The sequence below is a fragment of the Mesoplodon mirus genome (genome assembly GCF_964341445.2).
Source record: "Mesoplodon mirus genome assembly, chromosome: 8".
Taxonomy (NCBI): domain Eukaryota; kingdom Metazoa; phylum Chordata; class Mammalia; order Artiodactyla; family Ziphiidae; genus Mesoplodon; species Mesoplodon mirus.
The window spans coordinates 69,318,747-69,340,738 of record NC_138984.1 but is presented as its reverse complement, the minus strand read 5'-3'; the positions used below and the strand labels follow the sequence as shown (position 1 = coordinate 69,340,738).

General features: G+C 33.9%; 1 protein-coding gene across 4 annotated transcripts in view; it reads left to right on the top strand.

Moving 5' to 3' along the window:
- PRPF40A (pre-mRNA processing factor 40 homolog A) overlaps positions 1–21,992 on the top strand; it is a gene marked incomplete at its 5' end in the record, with an annotated part of 57,024 nt that overhangs the window by 13,313 nt on the left and 21,719 nt on the right. For all 4 annotated transcript variants that reach the window (XM_082629958.1, XM_082629959.1, XM_082629960.1 and 1 more), the window contains 6 exons: positions 2,113–2,193; positions 3,378–3,408; positions 5,234–5,250; positions 20,023–20,133; positions 21,528–21,648; positions 21,886–21,939. In XM_082629958.1, the coding sequence (XP_082486084.1) occupies positions 2,113–2,193; positions 3,378–3,408; positions 5,234–5,250; positions 20,023–20,133; positions 21,528–21,648; positions 21,886–21,939 (415 nt within the window). The remainder of the gene's footprint in view (positions 1–2,112; positions 2,194–3,377; positions 3,409–5,233; positions 5,251–20,022; positions 20,134–21,527; positions 21,649–21,885; positions 21,940–21,992) is intronic.

Genomic DNA, 21,992 nt, shown 5'->3' with positions numbered 1-21,992 from the left:
TGCTGTGTTGCATGATGGAGATTTTACTCCCTTTTAAAATGTCTTTAATTCTTTTTTTTAAGATTTAGCACACAATTCTTTTAATTTACATGTTTAGTTTTAATGACATCATTCCAGAAAGTTTGAAAAGTAGAATGAAAAATAAATAACCCATATTCCATCTCCCTAATGTAACTATTATCATTTTTGGTAAATTTTATTCCAAATTTTATTGTATGTACATCTGTGTTTAAAAATTTTAATTGTAGTGTACACACAATTTTGATTATGACTTTTTCCTCTTAACATGGAGTCAGAAGCATTTTTCATGTTGCCACAAAGTCTTTGTAGCCATAGTTTTGATATTTGCTTAATGTGGAATTTCCTTTTCTTTTTTTTCTTTTAATTGGAGTATAGTTGATTTACAATATTGTGTTAGTTTCAGGTGTACAGCAAAGTGATTAGGTTATACATATATATATGTATGTATCTATATTTTTTGGATTCTTTCTCATAGTTTATTACAAGATACTGAATATAGTTCCCTGTGCTATACAGTAAATCCTTACTGTTTATCTATTTTATGTATGGTAGAGTACATCTGTTAATCCCATACTGCCAGTTTATCCCTCCCCCCACAGTCTTTAATTCTTATGAGAAAATACTTTGATTCATTTTTCTCTTAAGTTTTCAAATTCCAGGTTCTCCATTTAGATTAGAAGTCTAGTTTTGGGACATGTTATTAGCTTTTGATTTTATATGCAGACCATTTTAATAGCAAGCCATTTCTCTCTGTTGCCCACCATGCTTCCCCCCATAATTACTTAGTTCTTAAAAGAATTGAAACATATTTGCTATTAGCCTAAAGCAGAATTAATTGTGAGGGTATATCTGTTGAGGGGAGAAGGGGAAAAAGCCTAGTTCTCATTCTGTTTGAGTTGTAGAGGCTTGTCACTGCTTTGCTTTCAAATTCTGTACTTTATTTTTTTAAACTATCATTTGACCTGTATTTCAGGTTCTAGTCACACTTCTAGTCAAGTTCTTGTTTAGTGATGTTTAAACAGTTTATTGAATGTTTTGTGGGAAAGGGCTTTTGTTTTTTTCATCCATTAGTACCATGCTACTTCATTTTAATGATAATTTAGCCTGGTTTTGCTTAATGAGTTGACTTTCACAAGTAATAAACGTCAGTGTTCAAGTGTTTTCTACCTTTAGTAGGCTTTATATATTCCTGTTGACCAATATGCTTATTTCTTTTTTGTTGTTCCTATTTCACAGATTGTTCATTTAATTTAAAACTGTTGAATAACTGGTTACCTTGTTCCAGTACCTATGATTGTTTTGTATAATTTTATCTCCCTTCATGTTTTCCTTACATTCGTTCATATTAAGATTAAAGTTATGATGTGAGATTATACTAATATATGTGAACATTGCGTCAGAATCCTTTGGAAATTTATGTTAATCTTCATGGTTTTTTTTCATACTAAGAAGTGAAGATTGATTCATAGATTTAGATAACAGTTATTGGTAGATGAGTTTAAGCCCCCAAACTAATATATTCTTTCCCCAGATATGCATGTGTGTATGTGCTTTATTAAGTTTTTCTTTATAAGAGAGAGCATAGATGATTTGAGTTAGAAAAGTCTGTTTTTTATGTATTTGTTTAAAGTCACTGAATTATAAGCACCTTTGAGCTAGAAGTTTTAAAAAGACCAGATGGTTATAAAAATTATTTAATCAGGTATTAAAAATCAAAGGTGAGAAACACTGAAAAATTTTTTTTTTGCCTTGCTCCAAAGAAGAGAAAAACATGGGTGTTGAGTTAAAATTAAAAGGAAATTAATAGTCTTAAATTTTAAGTTACAAATAACATACAATAGTCTAAACTTTTAAATGTATTAAAATAATTATGACAATACATATAAATAATGACATAAGTATTAAAATAGGTCATTAAAAAATACTTCATTCATTCAACAAGCACTTACTAAGCATACTATTCATGTAGTATAGTATTCACTGGGTTTTAATCCTAAGTTGTACATATTAGTTTTGATAACCAGATAGATTCTTAAAATCCTATTAGGTGCTTTGGTCTTATATAGTAATCTTCTTTTACTTTTGTTCTAGATGCCTGGAATGATGTCTTCAGTAATGCCTGGAATGATGATGTCTCATATGTCTCAGGCTTCCATGCAGCCTGCCCTACCGGTAATCTTGTGAAAGTAACTGTTTTCTGTGATGTTTTGATTTCTTTTGTCTATGAGGTAACATATGTATTTTGTAGGCAATCATGTTAGCTTTTTAAGTGCCTCCCAAGTACTATACGATAGGAATTACATGGACTATTATTTTTAGTTTCTTGAATCCAGCCAGACATTTACATTTTTTCCTATATTTATATTATAATTGTTGTACATCCTTAGTTATTAAATTAATTCTACATTAAACAAGTCTAGAATTCTAAAAAGCATAATTCGTTAGCCAGAAGCATTTTATTGCTCTTGTAGCATTCTAATCTTAAAGGGCAGACACTTGCTTTACCATATACTAATTAAAAATTGATAGGATGTGATTTAATACTAGATCCTAAATTTAAAAATCAGAAGATTTCATTTGAAATCCACATTTCATGAGACTTCATCTGTGGCACATTACTTAGAAAATCTTTGAATACTCTTATCTTCCTTATTGGGTGGTATAGCAATATAGAAATCATTATTATATTCAAATTAACATGACTTATTTATTAGTTAGTTATAATGAACAGATGTGGCATACTCCACTGGGGTGGGTTTGCAGTGTCGTATCCAAAACTCCTAGGGCCAGATACATTTCAAAAATTTTTTTATATTATAAAGTAATACATTGCATATAGTATATAATAATTATGTAAAAATTTCCCACAGGATCTTGGGCTGTGCACTTTAATTTCTAACACAATATTTCTAAAGCAGAACTTAAAGATACTCATTCTGATGTGGGATAAATAAGACTGTAAACAGTTCATATCATTCAGGATAGGTTTTGCCACTGATGAGTTTTGGTGCCAAACTTAAAAAAAAAAAAAAACCTTGTTTTTCAGAGCTTTTTGGATCTTAGAATTGTGGGTAAAGGGTTGTGGATCTTTATATAACTGATAATTATATAAATAGAACACTTAAGATTAAAGTGCTTCAGTAGGCCCAGATTAGTGCAATTTTTATTTTTATTTTTATTTTTTTTACAATTTATAGCAAGCTCAGGGAACTGAGATCACTAAAGCTTATCCAAGAATCTGATTCAGTGGCTAGAGAATTGATACATAGAGGGGACTGATTATGCTTTAAGAGAATCGTATATAAAATACGGTTTAAGCAAGGTGAATGTTACTAATTTCATTTTTTTTCTTACAGCCAGGAGTAAATAATATGGATGTAGCAGCAGGTATGTATAACCATTTATGGTGATATATATTAGACTTAATTTGGACAGTAGCAACCGTATTATAGTGAGGAATAAAACAGTGTCTCTTGGGCACTATAATCAGCTCCTGATTTTTTTTTTTTTAAGCAGTGGAAAATGGAAATCCATAAGAAATTATCATAATTTTAGATATAGGAGTTCTGAGACCAGATTTGGTCTTCAGATATACTTTGGCCCACGTGATGTTTTTAAATTTTATAATTAGTTGCTAACATTTAAAGTCTGCAGGCTTACATAAAGATTGAATTTATCATTCTATACAAAAATATAATTTATCTTGAAAAGTTGGATGATCTGAACTTTTATTATTTACAGTGGTCTTTCTCAATACAGTAGATACTCAAAGAATATTTGAATGGAAAATTCTGGTTGAGTCCATATTTGCACTCAGCAAACATTGTGGAATGGGTAGCAACTCCATACTTCAGATATCTAGCATGTACTCTGAGCCTTCTGGACTACTTCAGTAATTTTTCTGGTACCTGCTTGGTCCTTATAGTCATTGCAGTTTGTAAGCCCTGTGATAATATTTTTTTTCAGCTGGTTACCAATAAGTGTTTATTATGACTAGTGTGACTTTAACATATAATAATGCTTCAATTATACATGAGTAAGTGATTTTCCATGTAATTTAGTATTCCACATGTTGAACTTTGTCCCATGATTATGCCAAAACATTTTTTCTTTTGAACATTATGGGTCGAAATATGTTTAAAATGCACTGTGTGCTTTCCTGGAGGTTTATATGGGCCATAATCTTTCTAAGATGTTTCACAGATTTCATTATTTAAGCTGTAATGATGTTCTGATATATCAATACCTCTGATATATCAATACCTTAGAATAGTATTTTAGCCTATTTAGATATCTAGAGGTGGTTACTATTACCCTAAATAATCCTGGAAAATTACCTTAAAGTTTTTTTTAGTTACTTTTAAATGCTTTGACTCTATTATTGATGTTCCATACTAGCTTTTTTTTTAATTGTTCTCAGTATATATGTACTTAGTTCTATTTCCTTTTTACAGTCTCTTGTTTTTTTTACATATAGTTTTAAGCTACTAGTTTCCTAAATTAAAGATTATTCATATGAACTTTGTGACTAATAGGGATTTCCCCTTATGTCTTAAGATGGCTTTGATAGTAGTTTAGGACAGTACCATCTAATAGAACTTTCTGTAAGTGTAGAAATGTTCTGTAATCTGTAGTGTTGTATACAGTAAACACAGCCACATGTAATTATTGAGTACTTGAAACGTGGCTAGTGCAAAGAAGGAACTGAATTTTAAAATTTTATTTAATCTTAATTTAAATGTTAGTTTAAACAGGGATATGTGGTGGCTAAAGGATTCTGTATTGTACAGCACATGTTTGGAACCTAGATAATTAAACTTGTCAGAAATCTAAAGCATAGAATCAGAGTTCTGACACATTACTGTACTTCAGCAGTATAGCAGAGAAACAGGAATTAGTTAAGATAAACACCTATTTAGCAAGAAAAGGAGAAACAAAAGGCAAGGGTGTGAATACTTCTCAAACAGCTCCCAAGTGAGTTTGCAGATTGAAAGTTCAAAGTGCCAACTTAATTCTGAAAGTGCTTTGCACTATCCATGTTTTTCTTGTGGGAAAGAGAGCAAGTACATAGGTGATATGGGACAGTCTTAGGATATTTAGTGTGATGGGATGAGGAGGAAAAAATAGTATGAATAAATATTTTAACACTGTTAACTCAAGGAGAGCATGATTTATCACATTGTAATATTGTTCCAAAAAAATTTTTTTTTAGGTACAACATCCGGTGCAGTAAGTACCTTTGGAATATATTTATTTCATTATGCTTCTTTAGCCTACTACTTTGATGCTTATTTCTGTTTTGAAGATTATCTACTAAGTTGAACCCTTTTCCTTTATTTTCTATGCCAAAGGTTGAAAATTTATTTGAATGATTTATTTTAAAATCTAATTTTTGTGGGACTTAATCAGCGGTATGGGAATCAACAAGGTTTGTTTTTTTTTTTTAATTCCTTAAAGCTCAGTGAAGAGTTTATGTGTGCAATCTCATTTCATCAAAACAGTAGTCCTGAGAGGTAGCTGTTATCCTCATATGGTTGAGAAAATGTAGAAATCTGTGAGTGAATTTTAAGTATGTTAGTATTTTAAATTTGGGGTGAAGGACGTTTTTTTTTTTTTTTTTTTTTGCGGTACGCGGGCCTCTCACTGCTGTGGCCTCTCCTGTAGCGGAGCACAGGCTCCAGACGCACAGGCTCAGCGGCCATGGCTCACGGGCCCAGCCGCTCCGCGGCATGTGGGATCTTCCCGGACCGGGGCACGAACCCGTGTCCCCTGCATCGGCAGGCGGACTCTCAACCACTGCGCCACAAGGGAAGCCCTGAAGGACGTTTAATTGTGACCTGTATTTATATATTTTTAAACTTTTATCTTTTGCTTTAAAATTGAATGGTTATAAAATATCCATTTGGTATTCTTCCATTATAAGTGTCTTTTCTGTTTTTGACTAATAATAGCTTCATGTTTTTCCTGCTTACTTAAATAATATGGGCTCACTGGCAGGAAAATGAAGCAGACTTAATAAGTTAAAAAGAAGAAAGTAAATTACCCTAAGTTTTTCTACCATGAGGGAACCACCATGATTAATATTTTGGTTGTGTCAGTTGTCTGTCAAACTGTTTTTTTTTTTCCCTCACTTAATTGAAATATGTTTTTTGTCATATATTAAATTCTCACATTCTGACATCCATTTCTGGGTTTTCTTTTCCACTCTATTTCTAATTCAATATTACACTTTTTTCTGATTAGAGTAGATTTAATATTTAATAAGACAAGTCTTTCATGGTTTCTCTTTTCATTATGTCTTTTGCTATTTTCATATATTAGCATATGAATTTCCCTGTCCCCCAACAAAAGCAGTCTTTAAATACACACACGGAGACATGCTCAAAAGGCAAAAATTGTGTTTTTATCTGAGATTAATTTAATTCTTTCCATTTTAAGAGAACTGACATATTCATACTTTTCAACTAAACTTTCCCATCCAAAAATATTGTGTATTTATTTGAAAACTTGCTGTTGTTTTATTCTTTTTTGATTTCAGGTACACAAATTTCAGTTACTTGTGCTTTTCAGGCTATGGTCATTATTGTTGATCCGTGGTGGTTCCCTCATATTTTTTCCCTTTATTCTTTCCTTTATTCTTTTTCCCTTTGCTCCAGTCCACCCTCCCCAGTAAGTGCTTACTTGGATATATGTCTAAGACACATATATATTGGGGAAAGCTTATGAAATTTTTTTGTGTAGCTTTTTTCTGTGTTTTTTCTTTTTTTCTTGATCTTCATCCTTATTTTATAATTGACATGCAGTATTATATTAGTATCACGTGTATAATGCAATGGTTCAGTATTTGTATACATTACAAAATGCTTACCAAAAATAAGTAGTTCACCCATCACCACACATAGTAACAAAATTTTGTGTGTGTGTGCGTGTGAGGAGGACTTTACTCTTCAAAGATGTAATATAGTATTATTAACTATAGTCACCATGCTGTACATTTTATCCCTTATGACCTACTTATTTTATAGCTAAAAGTTGGTAGATTTTTGACTCTCTTCACCCATTTCTCCCACACCTTCAAACCATCCTCCCCTATGGCAATCATCAGTCTGTTCTCTGTTTCTAGGAACTTGGTTTTTTTGTTTCGTTTTTCAGAATCTACATGTAAGTGAGATCATACGATACTTGTCTTTCTCTCTCTGGCTTATTTCACTTAGTATAATGCTTTCAAGGTCCATCCGTGCTGTTGCAGATGGCAAGATTTCATTCATTCTTTTTTTATGGCTGAATAGTTTTCCTTGTGTGTATGTGCATTTTATATGTATCTTTATCTATTCATTCATCCATGTACACTTAGGTTATTTCCATGTCTTAGCTACTAAAAATGATGCTCCAATGAACTTTTTATAGGAACTTCCATACTGTTCCATAGTGGCTATACAATTTACATTCCCACCAACAGTGTAGGAGGGTTCCAATTTCTACACATCCTTGCCAACATTTGTTTTTCTTGGTTTTTTGATAATGGCCATCCTGACAAGTGTGAGGTGAAATCTCATTATGGTTTTGATTTATGTTTCTCTGATGATTAGTGATGTTGAGTATCTTTTTATATATCTGTTGGCCATTTGTATGTCTTTTTTGCCCATTCTTTAATTGGATTATTTGTGGTATTTTGCTGTTGATTTGTAGAAGTTTCTTTTATATTGTGGATATTAACCCCTTATCAGATGTATGGTTTGCAAGTATTTTCTTCCATTCAGAGGTTATATTTTCACTCTGTTTACTGTGTGGAAGCTTTTCAGTTTGATGTAGTCCCACTTGCTTTCTATTCCTAAGCATGAGGAACTAGTTCAGAATTACTTTAACTTCCTTTTAGACTCCCTTACAATGAGTGGTGGTTTACGGATAGCAAAACATGGTTCTAACCAGAACTCTAATGAACATTCTGTGTAATTCAGGCCATGAATATGTACCTGGCAAGAGAAATTCCTGTGTATTTAATCTGTGGTCAAGCAGATCCAAGAGAGCCACTTCCCTAGGTTTCCTCTGCTGTCCTCGCCATTCTTTTTGCCTTCTGGAGTCAAAAATTCAGGTATTAGTTGCCTTGACATTTATTAGAAGAAGTTGACTGTTTGGATCTCTCTAATCAGTCATTCTGACAGGCTCTCTAAACAGAAATAGCTTTTTCTGCATAGCACCTGGTGCCAGTGCTGTGCAGGTTGAGGTGCTCACTGCAGGCCTATCTCAGTTATTGGTTCAGTTCCAGACCACTGCAATAAAGTGAATGTCAGTCACGAATTTTTTGGTTTCCCAGTGCATATTAAAGTTATGTTTACACTACACTGTAGGCTATTAAGTGTGCAATAGCATTATGTCTAAAACAATGTATATACCTTAATTTAAAAATACTTTATTGTGAGAAAATGCTAACCAATCATCTGAGCCTTTAGCGAGTCATAATCTAAAGATTACTGATCACAGATCACTATAACAAATATGATAATGAAAAAGTTTGAAATATTGTAACAGTAACCAAAATGTAGCACAGAGACAACAAAGTGAGCAAATGCTGTTGGAAAAGTGGCGCTAATAGACTTGCTCCACAGAGTGTTTCCACAAACATTCAGTTTTTTAAAAAGGCAATAATCTGCGAAACACAGTAAAGCTAAATGCAATAATACCATGTAAATGTGTAAAGTTACCAGATTACAGCAAATTCAAGTTTTGCTTTTTGGAGATTTCTGGAATTTCAATCTGTGGTTGGTTGAATCCACTGATATGGAGGGCCAACTGCTATAGTTCAGTCTTTTAAGTCTGTTTTATGATAGAGTTTTCAATATTTTCCATTAAAGGCTTGTGCATTCTTCATTCTGTTAGATTACAGATACTGTATAAGATTTGGAGCCATTTTGAATTTGTTGTGCTTTATGTTATCATTTTTCTATGTGCTTATCCAGCAGGCTTGCTGAACTCTTGTTGCTTAGTGAGTTTTCTGTGTAATACTACTACCCTCAAATGACACTTTTGGCTCCTTCTCTTCTGGTCCTCATATTTGCGTCTACTATTACTGTTTCAGGCAGAACCTCTAGTGCTATGGTGAGTGGTAGCAGTGATAAACTGGCATCTTGTCTTCTTTCCTCTCCTAAAGGGAATAAGTTTAAAATTTCTCCATTAAATATGATGTTTACTATAGTTTTTTGGTATGCAATCTATGTTAAGTTGAAGCTTTCTTCTATTCCTGGTTTGCTGATAGTGTTCAATACGTACTTATTTTTTAAATTCTTCAGTGTTTTTTTCCATGTCAACTAAGATCATCATATGATATTTCTTTTCTACTCTGTAAATGTGAAAGTACATGGATAAGTTTTCTGACATTGCCATCTTTACATCACTAAGATGAACCCCAGTTATTCATTATGTGTATTTAGTGGTATGTATATGTGCATACACATGTGTTTAATTTCTTCTGAATTTAGTTTGCTAGTATCTTTTTTAGGTTGCTTGTTTCTGGAGAATAATCTCTCTTTTCTGGTCCTTAGAACAACTTAATGAATAACTTATTTCTTAATGCTAGGTAGAACAGAACTAAAAACTGACTGGACCTAACACTTTTTTTTTTAATTAAATCATAGTTGCTGTATAATAATATATGTTACAAGTGTGCAATATAGTGATTTACAATTTTTAAAATTTATACTCCATTTAGTTATTGTAAAATATTGGCTATATTCCCCATGTTGTACAATATATCTTTGTAGTTTATTTTATACAAAACAGTTTGTACCTCTTAATCCCCTACACCTGTACTGACCCTCACCCCTTCCCTCTCCCCACTGGTAACCACCAGTTTGTTCTCTGTATCTGTGAGTCTGCTTCTTCTTTGTTATATTCACTAGTTGTATTTTTTAGATTCCACATGTAAGTGATATCATACAGTATTTGTCTTTCTCTGTGTGACATATTTCACTTAGCATAATGCCCTTGAAGTCCATCCATGTTGCTGCAAATGGCAAAATTTCATTCTTTTTTATGGCTGAGTAGTATTCCAGTGTGTGTGTGTGTGTGTGTGTGTGTGTGTGTGTGTGTGTGTGTGTGTGTGTATCACATCTTCTTTATCCATTCATTTGTTTATAGACACTTAGGTTCCTTCCTTATCTTGGCAATTGTTAATAATGCTGCTGTGAACGTAGGGGTGCATGTATTTTTTCAAATTAGTGTTTTTATTTTCTTTGGATATATACCCAGGAGTGGAATTGCTGTGTCATATGGTAGTTCTATTTTTAGTTTTTTTTGAGAAACCTCCATACTGGTTTCCACAGTGGCTGTACCAGTTTACATTCCCACCAACATTTACGAGGGTTCCCTTTTCTCCATGTTCTTGCCAACATTTGTTATTTGCATTGTTTTTGATGCTAGCCATCTGACATGTGTGAGATGATACCTCATTATGATTTTGATTTGCATTTCCCTGATAATTGATTACTGATGTTGAGCATCTCTTTTCATGTGCCTGTTGGCCATCTGCATTTCCTCTTTGGAAAAATGTCTATTCGAGTCTTCTGCCCAATTTTCATTGGGTTGTTTTCTGTTGTTGTTTTTTGTTTTTTTTGTTTATTTTTTGTTTTTTGATGTTGAGTTGTATGAGCTGTTTATATTTTGGATATTAACCCCTCATTGGTCATATCATTTGCAAATATTTTCTTCTATTCAGTAGATTGTCTTTTCGCCTTGTGAGTGGTTTCCTTTGCTGTGCAAAAGCTTTTAAAGTTTAGTTTGGCGCTAATAGTTTTTGAGGATAATGGTTTTGGATTACCATTTCAGTTTCCTTAGTGGTTATTCGGCTATTCCAGTTTTCAATTGCTTCTAATAACTTCATGTTTTTTCCAGATTTTTATCTATGTTATTGAGGTTTAATAATTGTTTAGCATAGAGTTAGAAATCATAATAGCTATCATTGTCCTTTTCTTGTTTTGGGGGTTTTTTTGAAGAGGGGAGAGGGTAACTATTCAATTTCTGTTGTCATCTTTACTTCCTTCTTGATTACTTACTCTCTTGCTCTTTTTCTAGCATCTTGAGTCCTTAGCTCGCTGGTTTTCAGACATCCTTAACTGTGCTGCTTAAGTTTTTTTTTTTTAATAAACTTACTTATGTATGTATGTATGTATGGCTCTGTTGGGTCTTTGCTGCTGCGTGCAGGCTTTCTCTAGTTGCAGCGAGCGGGGGCTTCTCTTCGTTGTGGTGCATGGGCTTCTCATTGCAGTGGCTTATCTTGCTGAGGAGCACAGGCTCTAGGCACACGGGCTTCAGTAGTTGTGGCACGCAGGCTTAGTAGTTGTGGCACACGGGCTTAGTTGCTCCATGGCATGTGAAATCTTCTCGGACCAGGGATCGAACCTTTGTCCCCTGCATTGCTAGGCGGATTCTTAACCACTGCTCCACCAGGGAATTCCCGGCAGGCAGATTCTTAACCATGGTGCCTCCAGGGAAGTCCCTTAAGTTTTGACATAAAGAATTTTTGTTGTTATTCAGCTCTCAATATCTTGTTTTCTTTTTTCCTCATTTGATTTCTTTTTTTATTCGGTATTAAGTGGTTGGTTTTTTTGGTTTCCAGATGTTAGATGTTTTTTTTTCCAAATTGACTTTTTTTTTCCTAGAGAAATTTTAGATTTGAGTGCAAAGTAGAGAGTTCCCAAATACCCACTATCCCACGTACATATAGCCTTCCCTTCTATCATCATCCCTCCCCAGAGTGGTACATTTACTACAGTTGATGAACATACATTGACACATCATTATCACCAAAAGTCCAGTTTGCATTAGGTTTCACTCTTGGTGTTATGCATTCTATGAGTTTGACAAATGTTTAGTGACGTGTATCCCTCATGATACACGAATCATGTATCACTGCACTAAAAGTCCTCTGTGCTCTGTCTCTTCATCCCTCTCCCCATCTCCACCCACAACCCCTGCAGCCACTGGTCTTTTTACTGTCTCCATAGTTTTACCTTTTCCTGATGTCATATAGTTAGAATCATACAGTATGTGACCCTTTCAGATTGGCTTCATTCACTTAATTTTCCTCCATGTCTTCTCTTTGATAGCTCATTTCTTTTTAGCACTGAATAACAAAATAATTATAATAGAGGTGAATAATATTTTGTTGTCTGGACATGCCACAGTTTGTTTATCCATCCAGCTACTAAAAGACATTTTGGTTGCTTCTAGGTTTTAGCAATTATGACTAAAGCTGCTTAAAACGTGCAGGTTTTTGTGTGGACTTAAGTTTTCAACGCATTTGGGTAAACATAAAGGAGCACGATTGCTTGATCATATAGTAATAGTATATTTGCTTTTGTAAGAAACTACCAAACTGTCTTCCAAAGTGGCTGTACCATTTTGACTTCCCACCAGCAATGAATGAGAGTTCCTGTCGCTTCACATCCTCACTAACATTTGGTATTGTCGGTGTTCTAGATTTTTTTGGCGTTTTAATAGGTGTGTGGTGCATCTCATTTTAATTTGCAACTCTGTAATAGTGTATGATATTGAGCATCTTTTCATATGCTTACTTGTATCTATGTCTTTTTTTGTTGAGGTGCCCAGATCTTTTACTCTTTTTACAGATTTAATTTTATTTATTTTTGGCAGCGTTGGGTATTCGTTGCTGCACGCAGGCTTTCTCTAGTTGTGTCGAGCGGGGGCTACTCTCCATTGCAGCGTGCAGACCTCTCCTTGCAGTGGCTTCTCCTGTTGCGGAGCACCATCTCAAGGCATGCAGGCTTCAGTAGTTGTGGCTCACGGGGTCTAGAGCGCAGACTCAGCAGTTGTGGTGCATGGGCCTAGTTGCTCTGTGGCATGTGGGATCCTCCCAGACCAGGGATTGAACCTGAGGCCCCTGCACTGGCAGGTGGACCCTTATCCACTGCACCACCAGGGAAGTCCCTACTCATTTTTCTTAATGATAAGTTTAAAGAGTTTTTATATATTTTGGTTAACTGTACTTTAACAGATGTGTCTTTTGCAAATAATTTCTGTTTGTGGCTTTTTGCATTCTTTTAACTGCATTTGGCAGAGCAGAGGTCTTTAATTTTAATTAAGTCCATCCTATCACTTGTTTCTTTCATTGATCATGCCTTTGAGAGACTTATTTTTTTATAAGGTATACCTTTTTGCATTATGATCAGAAAGCACAGTCTATAAGATGTTGATTCTTTGCAGTTTATTAAAGCTTCCTTTATGTTCTATGTCAAGACCAATTTTAGAAGTTTTTTGTGCTGATAATTTAAAGTTATTTTGTTTTTCTGGATCTTGACATATCTTTCATCTAAGGAAAGGGGTATATTAAAATCTTTAACTTGAAGAGATGAGTCATCTTTTTCTCCCATATTTTTCTGTTTTTGCTCTGTATTTCAAGGTTCAGTTGCAAATAAATGCATATATGTTGAGGATAAGTTCTTTATCTGTTAAATCTTTATCAATATACAAGTCCCTCTTTCTATTTAGGTGAGACAAACAGTTATTATAGTTATTTTTGTTTCTTTTTACCTTGTAAAAACTTGTTATGTTGTAAATAGAATATTTTTCCCATTTTTATTACAAGCTAGTTATTGTCATTCAAAAATTTTTGTATGTTTATCTTATAGCCAGCTAGATTACCAGAGGCACTAGATAATTAGTTTTTGTTTTTTGTGTTTTTTTGAGTCTTTAACAGTAAAGGCAAGAGAATTTATCTCTTTCCCAATCTTAATACCAGTCATTAATTTTATTGCCATAGTGTATTTGTCAAATTATAGTGATTGCAGACTTATGTTTTGGTCATGATTTTAATGGAAGTGGCTTTAGGATAATTTTTATTGGCCTTTGATAAACTATCATTTAAATGTTTTTCTCTTTATTATTGTATTATTTGAGGATTTTTTGTTTTTATTTTTTTAAAGACTTATGAATTGTCATGATATTCAGGATGTAATTTGATCGTACCAAGTCTGTTAGTGTGATCATGTGGTGTTTTCTTTTTTCAATTTGTTAATAGAAATAGTTTCTTTTATAGATATCCCAATATTGAACTACCCTTGCACTTCTACAATAAATTCTACTTTGTCAGAGTGTATATACTGAGGATTCTCTTTGCTTTTATTTAAATTCTTACATTTATATTTATAAGTAACATTGCCTGCTTTACTTTTTTTGATACCTTTTCTGTTGAGTTTTGTTAACTGATAAAAGAGCTTTTCGTCTCTTTCTGTGATCTGAAATAATATTGTAATCCTCTGTACTTTAAAGGTTGCATAAGGTTCTACTATAAAATCATCTGGTTAGTTATATTTCAATTGCGTCTATGGTAATTGGAATATTCACGTGTGACGTGTTTCTTCTGGGTGAATTTTGGTGAAGTAGTTTGGGAGGAAATCATTTCCTGGAAATTTTGAAATTGGTTGTGAATCTGTTCTATGTCTGTGGTTATTTTCCTTATTTAGAGTAGTGAGGGGATTTTTCTATCTATCTTAGTGTTTGGATTTAGTCATTTTTTTCTCTTTCAGTTTTGTTCAGTTGAGCTTATACATTGTATAAATGTTTACATTTTGAGTTTGAATGTACTGAATTAATTCACAACCCAATGGTTGACTAGCTTTTTTGAATCTGAAAAGTGTATTAGCTCTCTTGATGATTGCTCTCTTGATAATGATATATGTGCATTTGTTTTCCTTATACCCAGGTTTTTGTTTTTGGAGTTTGGTTTGTTTTGTTTTTGCCTTTCAGATATTTTCAGTATGTATTGTGCTGCTACATCATTTGTTACAGTGTTTTGCTTTTTTTATTTAGTGCTGCATCTTAGACATTTTTCATTATATTAAAAATAGACCTGTAAAGAGAGTTTGTAGTATGAATGGACCGTAATTGAACTGTCATTGGGGGTTATTGATTATCTCTGTCTTGTCACCACTATTAGTAATCTGGTAGAGACTATCCTTGTACAGTCTTTGCAGCTATACAAATGGGATTTTGTAGAGTGAAACTTCAGGATCAAGAGATTATGTTTGCATTTTTGATTTGATAAGAACTACTAAATTGACCTTCAGGGAAATAATACTATTTCTGTTCCCAACAGTAGCATGAGAGTACCCTTTTCTTCACACCCTTTTAACATTGCGTACAGCTGCTCTTTGTCATTCATCTGATGAGCAGAACGTTTCATTTTATTTTATTTTATTTTTTTTGTGGTACGCGGGCCTCTCACTGCTGTGGCCTCTCCCGCTGTGGAGCACAGGCTCCAGACGCGCAGGCCCAGCAGCCATGGCTCACGGGCCCAGCCGCTCCGCGGCATGTGGGATCCTCCCGCACCGGGGCATGAACCCGTGTCGCCTGCATCGGCAGGCAGACTCTCAGCCACTGTGCCACCAGGGAAGCCCAGAACGTTTCATTTTAATGTGCACTTTCTTCATTTACTAATGAAGTTGAACATCCCATTATGTTATCTGTATTGAGTTCTGTTAGTGGCCATGTTTATATTTCCATTAGAATGTCTTTTCTTATTGATGGTAACAGAGTTGTGTATGTTAAGGGCAATGATTTTTTAATCCCGTGTTTTGTAAATATATACTCCCAGTTTATCGTTTGTAAAAATGTTTACTTTCGGTTGATTGTCCAGAACTGCCATTTGTGTCATCAGTTTTTTATTAGTACAATAAGTGTGTCAGTAAGAAAATAGTTTTGGGAATGGTGCCATCTGTGATGAAAGTGCAGAGTAATACTAAGGCTCCAAAGCAGTGAATATCTTAATAACTCCTGCAGTGCCCCAAAGCAACTAACCTTAAGGTTAAAAGTAATGTCCTGGCTTTAGCTCATTTAGAATGTACATTTAGGTCTTTGTTAGGCTTTTCCCAGTTTTGCAAAGGCAGTCTGAGTCTTTGATAGGTAGCATTTGCTTATTGCTCTAGAGAGATCTTATGTTTAAAAAAAAAAATAGTAATTTTGTAGGATAATGAGTCTTATTAATAGACTATGCTAATATGACTATCAGTACTTAATAACTACTTGCATAGGTCATATTTTATACTATGAAGATAACTCTCCAGTTGTTAGTTGTTGATATATTCTTTATGCCACTCTTCATCTTACACTCAACATTCAGATACATTTGTTTTTAAATTTTTCTTTTAAAATATTAATTATTAGTTTTGGCCAGAAGCAAGACATTTTATAATTTTACTTTAAGTTGCAGATCAGATATTTCTAAGGAAAAAGAGCGAAAAATTTATCAGATAAATTACTTTTTCCACTTCAAACTTGACTTTTATAAGTGAATTTGATGTATTGCTTAAGACATTTGTACAGAATTTATATTCCTGTCTGAAATGATTTCATTTCTGTTGATGCAAACAGTTGGAGCCTTGATCCATAGTAGGACCTTAGGTTGGGCTAGGACAATGTTGTAATGAACTTAAGCTAGCTGTGTTACCATGGTCATGTTACTTTACTTTCTTGTGCTCCATTTTCTCTTCTATAAAGTGGGGATAATAAATGGTACCTGTCTCATAGGGTTATTAAAAGAATTAACTGATAATTGATGCAAAGCAATTAGTACAGGGCTTAATACTTAGTAGTTGGCCAGAATTCATCTGTTCTTATTGATAATTAGACTGTCCCTGAATACAAGCTTGAAACAGTATTTCAGGGTGGGTAAAATGTGTTTTTTTAGAGGCAGAAATTACTGAATTGTTCTAGTTTTATCATTTATTTCCTGAATCACTATGAGCAAGTTGTTAACCCTCCTAAGCCTTGATTTTTTAATTTGTAAAATGAGGATAATGGTCTTACCTGCTTTGTAGTACAGTTGTAAAATTCAAATAAAGTAATAGATAGTGAATACTAAATTGCTTACTATTTGTTTTACTAATTTGTGTACTTCTCTTCTCGTTTTTGGTCAAGTGTACATAGTCCCTTTCTTTTTCATTCCATTATCTCATATTTTTATTTCTGGTGAACTTCCTCTTTCCTTGATTCCTTTAGCAAATGTGACTTGGGAAGTTTAAATATAATTTTGGAACTTAATAGATTTCTTCTTAGTGCAATCCTGAGTTGGTACTGAGTTCATTGTTTTTTTAAATAAGAAATACAGACCTCTTTATCTCTCTTAATAACATCACTTAATTTATGAAATAAAGCATTATGCATACAATTGAAGAAGCTTCCATATATGTCTCTTACTGCACCACTTTTTCATTATAAGATGTTAAAATAGGTGAATAACAGCAAGCTAAATATTTTTCAGCAGTTATTTAATGTTTGCTCCAGAGAGATTATAGTTGTCATATTCTGCAGAGGTACTAGAACAAGTTAAGGAATTTAAATACACCTTTGGAATTACCTAATCATCCTGGTACATCATTCAGAAATCTGTAAGATTCTGTAAGTGGTCGTGTCAGACTATTTACAGAATGGACTTAACAAATCTCTATAGGAAGGGCCATTTTGTATTAAACAACCCAAATTTGGTCAAGTTCTTTTCTGTGAATTCTAATGGCGGTCTGTAATTCCTTCACTTAACTCTAGTTCTTTTCTCAGAAATTACAGAAAATAATCATCTTACCTCATCTACTTTTGTTAAAATTACATTGATTTATGTCCTCCTTAAGTCGTCTTTTCTTGTTCTCCATCCCCACAATTTGCAAATGTTCCTTATATAGTTTTCAGTTAGCTTATTTCAACATTTAACACATCTGAAATTGGAATGCATTCTATCATCCATGATGTCCTATGATCTTCGTTCTCCAGGCAGCAGTTATCACCTAGTTGTGCATGACTGAACAGTAAAAGTGCCAACATCAGAAGACTGAGTGTCAGTGGTTTGCAAGAAAATCCTAGAAATAATGGCACAACTCTTTTATCAGCTAGGAATAAAATTGATTATGTGAGAGAGTAGGAAAAGCGATGAATCACATGTGTTTAGCCACATTCCCAAAGCAGAAATCAAAAGTAGATTTGCTCCATTACTCAGTAAACTTGATAAGGAGGGAAGAAAGGTAAGCCAGTTTTAAATATGTAAAGAGAAAGGTAAGAACCAGTAGCAGTGGTTTTCAGTTATTTTATGGCTTGTTTCATTTTGCTTTTAAGAAATGCTGCATTATTAGTAGGATTCTTGGTACACAACAGGGGATGGATGGTATTGTGTGGAAATATAATGGACATTAGCAACTTGGATACAGTAAGGGGTCTGAGTGTAAAGTTTAAGGAATAGATTAATTATTTTATTTGCCTATTTTCCTTTTTATGTATTCACAGTAGTGATAGGGGATAAAACCTAAGTCTAATAATAATAAGTAAGAATAAGTCCTTTCAAAACGTTTAATGTAAATCTGAGTGATAAAAAATGTGATGGTTTGACAGTGATTTTACCTTTTCTTCCTTAGAGGAATGTACAACAAACAATCTTTTGTTTTAGATTTGAAGAAATTTGGTATAGATCATTTTTTTTTTTTTTTTTTTTTTTTTTTGCGGTATGCGGGCCTCTCACTGTTGTGGCCTCTCCCGTTGCGGAGCACAGGCTCCGGATGCGCAGGCCCAGCGGCCATGGCCCACGGGCCCAGCCGCTCCGCGGCATATGGGATCCTCCCAGACCGGGGCACGAACCCGTATCCCCTGCATCGGCAGGCGGACTCTCAACCACTGCGCCACCAGGGAGGCCCCGGTATAGATCATTTTTATAACCCTTTTTTGAGCATACGTTAGTCTGAAAAATCTGGTGCCCAGAAGTGGGCTTAGTACCTTTGATCTCATCCAGTAATTCATTCATTCATGATTCTTTGTAAAACTGCTTTTTAAAAACCACTTTATTAAGGGATGATTGACATATGAAAAGCTGTACATATTAAATGTGAATAAATACACATCCATGAAACTATCACCAAGACCATAGACATCTATTATCTCTCAAAGGTTCCTCCCAACCCCTTTTATTATTATTATTATTTTGTGTTTGTACACATGTGTATATATGGTGACCTTATAAAACTCTTAACCAACCTTTTATTTATTTATTTTCTTTATTTTTTTGGCTGTATCAGGTCTTCGTTGTGGCGTGTGGGCTTCTCTCTAGTTGCAGTGCGCGGGCCTCTCTCTAGTTGTGCCGTGTGGGCTCTGTAGTTTGCAGCATGTAGGCTCTTTAGTTGTGGCCTGCGGGCTTAGTTGCCCTGCAGCATGTGGGATCTTAGTTCCCCGACCAAAGATAGAACCTCTGTCCCCTGCATTGGAAGGCGGATTCTTTACCACTGGACCACCAGGGAAGCCCCTTAAGCAACCTTTATTTGAGCTATCATGTCTGTTGATACTTGAGGTCTTACTAACAACTTTTAGTAGTTTCTTAGTAGTTCTTTTGGACCCCATTAGTGGATTTATATTCTGTATCAAACTAGTTTCATGTAAAACTTTATCTTACTCATCTTGTGTTGAGGCATTTGTATTCACATTTTATCCCTGCTAAATTTCACCTTGTTGATTATTAAGTTCTGATTGTCATGCAAAGGTATCCTTTTTAATTTTGATGCCTGCATCTTTATGACATGTCAATTTAGAACTTTGTCCAACTTGATGTAAATATTCTTTGGGTTAGAGTTGTTGAGCTCATGATCAATCCACCTATACTACATTAGCATCTCGTTCATATATTCTTTTTTATCCACAAGGCATAGATATGTGTTGCTGAAAGTTTTTCTTATGTGTAATAGTTATAAGCAGTCATATCCTTAAAATTCTGAGACTGTAGAATGGAGAGAGATCCTAAAACCTGAACTGATCCATGCTGCTTTTGAGGTACTTTAAAAATATTCTATTTTCAGTTACCTCCCTACTTGCATTGATCAATTATTCTAAATAACTGTCAAAAGTATGCCCATTTTATACTTTTAATTTCTTCATATATTGCTTTGAAACTAATGATACTGATATTTACTGTCAGTGGCACTGTTAAATAATTTAAATCTTTTTATAATTATTTTTCTTTAGAAATCAATGTGGACTGAACATAAATCACCTGATGGAAGGACCTACTACTATAATACTGAAACAAAACAGTCTACTTGGGAGAAACCAGATGATCTTAAAACTCCTGCTGAGGTAAAAGTTTGAGGACTGGAATTTAGAGATTAAATAGATTGGTTTTGGGGTTTTTTTTTGGTTTTTTTTGTTTTAGGGTTTTGGTGGGTATTTGGCTTTCCAAAGAATAGTACTGCTTATATCAGAAAAGGATGCTACTTAGGCATTCAGAGGAGAAAAGGGTTTATACAGTTACACCAATCAGCAAAAAGACAAATAAAATTCATTCCCTTTTATAGGCAGACCAATTTTGTTTACTGATATTTACCCCTGCTCAGGAACCTTTGTCAGGTGGTATCAATTTAAGAAAGGTATTTAAAGAATAAATTGGAAGAAAAAAGTACTCTCTCTCTGCTTGCCCTTTATTTGTTTTCCTCTTTATAGCAAACCTGAGTGATTTCAGATATCTTCTACTGGGCTCTTACATTTTTCCAGTGGGGCTAGGATAATGGAGATGAAGTTAAATTACAAATACAAATACTTCCATCTTTTAGAATGGGAAATTGTCTCTTTGGAAAATATCCCCCCCCACAAAAGTATGTATATTTCATTTTATGTTGTAAATTTTACCGTTCAAAATATACAGATATGAAAATAAGATTGAAGGAATAAACTAAGTAAGCAGTATTACCTGTGGTTTAATTACGAAGTCTGGAGTCCTAAGTAACAGCTGATCTGGCATTTCAAAGCTATACTTGAAGCTTTTTCCTAGTAGGCAGCATATTCTTTTTTTCCTTCTCTTAATTAAGAATTTGAGGAGGTAAAAATATTTTCCAGGCCACCACACTAATTATAGAACAGCAGTACTTGGGAGGGGAAGTTGGCAGATGATAAAATTTTTTATTTATCCCAATACTGACATAGATATTTGCCCAAGACACTGATTAAATTTGAGTTTTCAGTAGCATTCTCATTCCACCCTAACAGGTTCTGTATATTAGGTTTTAAGTATATCATAGTTAACAATGCTTCCTTACATAAGGTAGTTCACATAGGTTTGTAATAAATTGTGAAACTGAAATCTAAGCATAACCAAATCAGATTTTGGTTTCTCCCAAATTTTATGTTTTTCCTACTTGTATTAGTATTTGAGAAGCCTGTTTGTGAAATATGGATGGTAATTTTTACCTATGGTGGGATGTAAATGGCAAGAGTACATAGGATTTGAAATTCCGATAGACCTGGTTTTGAATCTTGTCTTTGCCCCTTAATAGGTACATTACCTTAGACAAACATAATATATTCAAATAACTTAACATTAGTTAGTAAGTGTCCTGTAGTTGGTAGCTTATATTATCACCATCTCTCAAGCTTTAGAATTGTATGGGTTCATAATATCTAGTAAAAACAGTGATGTGAATGATGAAAGATACTAAGTATATTACTGTTAACTGAAGGTTTTTATTTTGCTTTAGCAACTTTTATCTAAATGCCCTTGGAAGGAGTACAAATCTGACTCTGGAAAGCCTTACTATTACAATTCTCAAACGAAAGAATCCCGCTGGGCGAAACCTAAAGAACTTGAAGATCTTGAAGGTAAAAGAGGGAAAGATAATTTTTAATGTCACTTTTTTATGTATATATGTCATTCACAATGGAACAGTCCTTCGTAAATAGGATTGTTCAAACAAAGGCCTTATATTTTTTAATTAAGTGATTAGAACGTTTTAAATGGTGTAACAGTTTTATGGGCTCTTATTTTCTTGTTGCTCTAGAACTCAGTTCTATAGATTTTAAATAGATTTTTATTTGATTTGATTCCACTGAAACTAGGATACCAGAATACCATTGTTGCTGGAAGTCTTATTACAAAATCAAACCTGCATGGTGAGCTGCTTTGATAATTCATTTTCTGTCATTATTTAACATTTTAAGAGTAT